The 6,000-nt window shown below is 68.7% G+C and overlaps 1 protein-coding gene across 1 annotated transcript in view; it reads right to left on the reverse strand.

Annotated features, from left to right (window-relative positions):
- The window catches only part of MYO15A (myosin XVA), a gene marked incomplete at its 5' end in the record, with an annotated part of 50,233 nt that extends 44,889 nt beyond the window's left edge, over nucleotides 1-5,344 (reverse strand). Inside the window, 2 exons of the mRNA XM_082861641.1 lie at nucleotides 1,661-4,082; nucleotides 4,245-5,344. Of these exons, the coding sequence (XP_082717767.1) occupies nucleotides 1,661-4,082; nucleotides 4,245-5,344 (3,522 nt within the window). The remainder of the gene's footprint in view (nucleotides 1-1,660; nucleotides 4,083-4,244) is intronic.
- Between the last annotated feature and the right edge of the window lie 656 nt (nucleotides 5,345-6,000).

Here is a 6,000-nt window from a genome sequence, read left to right on the forward strand (position 1 = left end):
TGTGACAACTAGGAGAACATCCGCATCTGGTGCCTGGGGCCTCCAGAAGGACCAGGACTTTCGCGTTTGGCGCTGCACCCCGTGCAGGGCAAATGCAGACCCACACGCACAGACCCACAGGCAACGGCGCCTGCAGCCCAGGTGCTCCCACGCCCACCCGTGGTCTCGCACGGGGCTTGTGGACGTGCACGCTGGCCTGCGGTGCCTGGCTGGAGGCACACACGAGTGCGGGCACGTGCTCTCAACGTCCCTTGGACAGGTTCTCATGTGACAGGTGTCCCCACACCTGGTGGTCTCGAGACGAAAGTCCCGATGCCCCCTGTGGGCTGCAGGCCCACTACTGTGCCCTGGTAGTGTGTACACTTGACCCCGCAGATACCACGTCTGCCCGGGCCGTGGCGCATGCACTCACATGCTCTCCTCGTTGAGCTGTGGAGCGCCCGAGCACACGTCCCAGGCCCGCACGTGACCCGTGTGACTGCGAGCACACTTGTGAGCCCGCCTGTCCTGCCTCTCGGGTCCAGCCTACACCCCTCCCTGAGCGGAGAGGAAAGGGGACACCGGGAGGCAGCCCGCGTGCTAAGTAGGGCACAGCGGGTATCACCCCAGAGGCCCTGGCCTCCCGCCCACCCGCCTGCCCATGTGCGCCAGTGGCCGCAAACCCTGAATAATTCAGCCACTCACGTATTCCAGGGTGAGGAGGGCCCATGCATCCTTGCCCCTCACCCCCGGGCGCTTGGCGCCCCGCTCCTGCAGCGCTGCGGCCCACACAGCCCGGGGCACCCGCCGTTGGGGCCAGGGCCCCCCCAGCAGCCAGGGCGCCCCGGTCGCCATTGATGGGCCCGTTGGCTGCCTGCTCCACGGGGCACCGTCTGCAGAGGCTGAGAAACGCCCGCCACCCCTGCGTGCCCCGCCCACCCCAGGCGTCCCGGGGGAGGCTCCGGTGACCACCCCCCTCCGCTGAGGGCCACCCGGCACCAGGCTCGTGTTCCGCCGCGAGCGTGGCAGCCAGGCACGGGCTTGGCACCCCTCAGAAGGGCTGCCTGCCCCACACTCTGAGGGGGCCCAGACAGGCTCCCGGCTCAGCCGTGATCCGCTGTGTGACCTTCTGGGTCTTGGCTTCCCCACTGTGCAGTAAAGAAGCTGGAAGGTTGGTTCCTGAGCCCTCACCTTTGGACAGTCCAGAACCCTGCAGCCCGGAGGACTGCCCTTAGGCAGGAGCCCCAAAGAGACAGAAGACCCAGTTTGGGGGAGGGTCAGCAGCAGGCAGAAGGAGTGGCATGAACGTGAATGCGGGGGTGGTACAGGGTGGGTAGGCAGGGTCTGCAGTTTCGTACTGAGCCAAGATCCCTGCGGGGGGCTCTGAGTGGACGTCCCATCCAGATCGGACGAGGACAGGACTGCTTGGAGCCCAGACTGGGACAAGATCCCTTTCTCCAAGTGCCTGGGGGCAGTTTCTGGCATCTCTGTCCTCTGCCTGCCTGTGCCGCGCATCCCCTTGTTCAATCCCCCAGAAGCTCTGGGAGGCTGTTCTCCCCAAGCTACAGATGGGAAGACTGAGGCCCAAGCAGGCAGCAGTTCGCCAAGGTCCCGAGACTGTCTCCTGCCCCGTTTCCCAGGATGGAACCATAAGCCCTCCCTCTAACCTGTGCCCCCATACCTTGTTCCACCAGCCTTTGGGGCCGACCTTTTCCCCGGGGCCCCCATTGGGCAGGCAGGCAGCTCCAGGGCCCAGGCGGCAGGACGGGGGGCGAGCGTGTACTCGCGTGCAGGGTTGATGGGCCTCCGCCGGCAGGCACAGGCGAGACCAGAGCAGACTCCAGGTTCTCAGCCTGGGCCGGGGCTCTGGCTCCTGGATGGGAGGCTGCAGGGTAGCAGGACAAGCTCGCTGGAAAGAGCTCAGCTTCTGCACACGAGGCATGACCACAGCAAAACGCCCAGGGCTTGCCTGGAGCCATTCACCCGCCTTGGGCAGGGGTCCTGGGGCCCCAGAGGGCGCCAAGGGGGCTGGGGCCCTGGGCAGTGTCCCCCAGCGGCGCCATGGTGGCCATGTGGCCCTCATCTGGTCAGAGGCGGCCAGCGGGTAGGAGAAGCTGGGCCTCAGTGCTTTCCGCTCTGAGGGGGAATCCTTGGGGGGTGTCAGGGTCGGGGGTTCAGGCTCTGCTGGTGGCTGGGGGTCCGCCGCACAGGCCTCTTCTTCAGGCTTCTTGAGGCTCGGGCTGGCCGATTTGGTCAGCTGTCCAGGCCCTGGGTCGTGATGTGTACCCAGGAGGATACCGGTTGAGTCAGAGGCTGAATCTTCAGGCTGGGCAGCAGGGGATAGCCCTGGGCCCACGTGCTGGAGGAAGGGGTTTGGGGGTACAGCGGCTTGCCTGGAGAAGCCACGGAGGCTGCCTGGGCCTCCCGGCCAGGGCGAGGGTGGCCGCTGGGTGTCAGGCATGTCCACGTCCCAGCTGGGGGCCAGCGGGGGCACTGTCCAGAGCGTCTCCGACTCCTCGGGCTCGCGCTGGCTCTCGCGGTGCTCAGGGGCAGGGGCAGCGGCAGCGGCAGCGGCAGCCGCCCGCCAAGACCGAAGGCCGGGCGGCAGGCGGTAGGACTGGCGCGGCCGGGGCTTCACGGCCCTGATGGGAGGTTCGCTGAGGCTGCGCCACGTGCGCGGGAGGCGCGAGGGCAGGTTGAGCGAGCGGTTCCGTGGGCTGGGGCCCAGCAGAGGGGGCGGCGAGGGCGACCGCGGGGAGCCCAGCACCGGCGACCGGGGTGCGCGCGGGCGCCCCGAGGCTCGGCGCGGAGACAGGGGCTCCCGCAGCGAGCGGGGACGGCGGGGCGGCGGCGAGAAGGGCGGCCGGAAGGGGCCGCGGCGGACGGAGGGCTGGGGGGACAAGGGCCCCAGGGGCGAGCGGGGCCCCAGGGGTGAGGGGTACCCCAGGCGGGGCGGGCTCCTCAGCGAGGGCCGGGGCGAGGGCCCGGGGAAGCCGAAGGCCGCGTCCCGCCGGCGGGAGCCCCTGAAGGAGAGCCGGGGTCCGGGGAAGGCCAGAGGGTCAGGGGGCCCCTCGGGGCTCACGGGCGGGGGCTCGGCCAAGGCCCACCAGCTGGCCTGGGATGCGAGGGGCAAGTGAGCCGGGGCGGCCCAGGGCGGCGGGTGCCGGCGGAGCGAGCCGTAGGGCGAAACCGGCGGGGGAAGGCCCGGGGGCAGGCCGGCGGGGGCGAGGGCCGGGGCGGGCGGCAGGCTGGGGGCGGGGCTGGGGGCGCGCGGCGGGGACGGCGGACGGTGGGAGTTGTTGTTGTTGCGCGCGCGCGCCTGCGCCCTCCGCAGCACGATGGGCGTGTTGGGCCGCTCGGGGTCCATGCCGGCCAGCTTGTAGCCGAAGCGCTTGTAGGCCGCCTCCCTGACCGCCGGGCCTCGCGCCCGGGCCTTCTGACTGCTCTTCAGCCGCGGGATGGGCTCCTTTTCCGACAAGGTCTTTTTGAGGAACCGCGCCAGCGAGGTGGCCGGGCGCTGCGCTGGGCGTCTGAAGTCAGAGCTGAAGCCCAGGCCCCGGGGGGCGCCGAAGGCCGAGAGGGCGCGCTGGATGCGGCGCTGCCGCGGCGTGAGGAAGCCCCAGAAGGGGTGGCCGTAGGGCACCGGGGGCAGCGGCGGCATCTCATCCTCTTCTTCGTCTTCGTCCGCGTCTCCCAAGGGCAGAGGGATGTCCAGGGAGGGCGGCAGGGGCACGTCCAACTTCTCCTTCCCAAACAGCTTCACTTGGGGCCGCGGGAAGAGGCGGAACCGGCGGATGAGGGACAACTTGGACCTGGCGGGCTTGTCCATGCCCTGCTGCTCGAAGAAGGCGGAGCTGGGCAGGCGGAAGGACGTGCCCTGCTGCTCGCTGCCCGCCTCCTCGGGCTCCTCCAGCTCCGCGATGTCATCCATGGGGTGGGCATACGGGTTGTGAGGTGACAGGATGGGCGGCGGCACCCACGGGTACGCGAAGGCCGACTGCTCCGGCGGAAGATAGGGCCCCTCGGGCGGGTAGATGGCCTGGTCCCCGCCACCATAGATGCCTTCGGCGTAGGGGACTCCATGGGAGGCACCGTAGGGGACGCTGTAGGGCGGCGCGTAGGGATCCAGGTAGGGTGGCATGTAGGCTTCCAGGTAGGGCGGCGCGTAGGCGCCCAGGTAGGGCGGCGCGTAGGCGGCCAGGTAGGGCGCCCCGTAGGCATCCGGGTAGGGAACCCCGTAGGTATCTGGGTAGGGCCCGGCATACGGGAGGTCGTAGGCGAGGTCGTAGGGCGGGTAGGGCGGGTAGGGCGGGTAAAGCGCGTCGGAAGGGGCGTAGGGGTCCTGGTAGTAGCCGTGCAGTTGCGCCTCGCCCGCGTATGCGTCGTAGTAGCCATAGGGAGACGCGAACCCCGACGGGGCCGCGTAGGGGGGCTCGTAGTCGTCGTAGCCATAGCGGTAGCCGTAGTTGGAGTAGAAGGAGCCCCCGTAGTAGTCTGGGCCGTAGTAGTCGTAGGGGTCCTCGGGCGGGTACCCGTGCGGGTTGTCATAGGGCGGCCAGGCTGGGCCGTGGAGGCTGTAGGCGCCCCGGTAGGGCTCCTCCTCATACTGGTACAGCGACTGCCGGTCGTAGTAGTCATCACCCTCGCGGTGGTAGTCATAGTACTCGCCCAGGTCCTGGAAGCCCTCCAGCCCGTACAGCGACCTGCGGGAGCCTGAGTGCCGGAACGGGGCCTCGTCCTCGAAGGGCAGGAAGCCCACGGGCTCACCCGACTCGTAGATGCTGTGGGCGCGCGGGAACCTGCGCAGGCGACCCCCGGGCTGCAGGATCTCGGCGCCCGACGGGAAGGGCAGCTTGCGCGAGCCCACGCGGGAGCCGGAGCGGTCCATCCAGGCGTCCAGTGTGGCCTGCGCACTGCCCGACTCCTCGGCCTTCTTGATGAGGAATTTCTTGGTGAGCCAGTTGATGGCCGTGGACGCCTTGCTGAGCGATTGGGCACGCGGGCGCAGGCGGCCGTAGCCGCGCCGGCCAGGGAAGCGGATCACCATGAAGGACGGCTTCTTGCCCTTCATGGCGCGCTTCTTCTTGCCCACGCGCATCTGCGTCATGAGCTTCGACGTGGACTTGAGCACCGTGCGCGCCTTCTTCTTGCGTTTGGTCTTCTGGGGTCCGGTGTGGAGACCCCAGAAGAATGCCGACGCGCTCCGGAACTGCCCCTTCTTGGAGATCTTGGGCGTGCGGTCTCGGAAGCCCATGAACAGCCGCGAAGTCCCCTTCAGGCTCCGCTTGGGCTTTTCCGGCTCCGGCGCCTTCTTCCCCTTCTTCCCTTTCTTGGCTTTCTTCTCATCCTCTTCTTCCTTCGCCATGGTGGCCACCTGCTCCCTGCCAGGCCGGCCGGTGTCACAAGCTCAGGGCCTTGGGGACACAGGGACCTGCTGAGTCTCCTGCCTGCGGCTGGACACGCAGCCTCCTCAGGCTCAGAGCAGCTGGGACTGGCCCGGTGGCCGGGGGAGGGACAGCCAAGCTCCTTCTGGCTGGGACCAGGCTTTCAGGAGGGCAGATCCATAATTCATCTCCTCAGGCCCCGCCTAGAATTTCACCCTTGAGCCTGTTGGAAAGCACCTGGGTGTCGTTTATGGGAAGCAGGGGAGGCCTGGCAGGCCCATGCTGGGGAGACTGCGTTGGCCTTAGAACCTCCGTGAGGACAGCCGTGCCTCAACCCCAGTCAAGCCCTCCCTGAGCCTCTGCCAGCTCCCCCACCGAGTGAGTGCTTGGGTCCCTGGGCCCCAGAGAGGGGCAGCCACCTGCCCTAAACCACCAGCACATCTGTTCCGGGCCACAGGTGGCGCTGCATCTCCTGAGCCAGGGTGGGACGTTCAGAGACCACCAAGTAACCTTGGAGGGGGGGGAACCTGGGCCCCTCCAGGTCCTGGGCAAGGGAGGAGGGGTGGTGGGCATGGCAGGTGCCCAGGGCTGCGGTCAGTGTAACCAGAGCTGGCCGGCCCTTGGGAGCGTGAATAAT

The sequence above is a fragment of the Leucopleurus acutus genome (genome assembly GCF_964270905.1).
Source record: "Leucopleurus acutus genome assembly, chromosome: 19".
In the NCBI taxonomy this organism is placed as follows: Eukaryota; Metazoa; Chordata; class Mammalia; order Artiodactyla; family Delphinidae; genus Leucopleurus; species Leucopleurus acutus.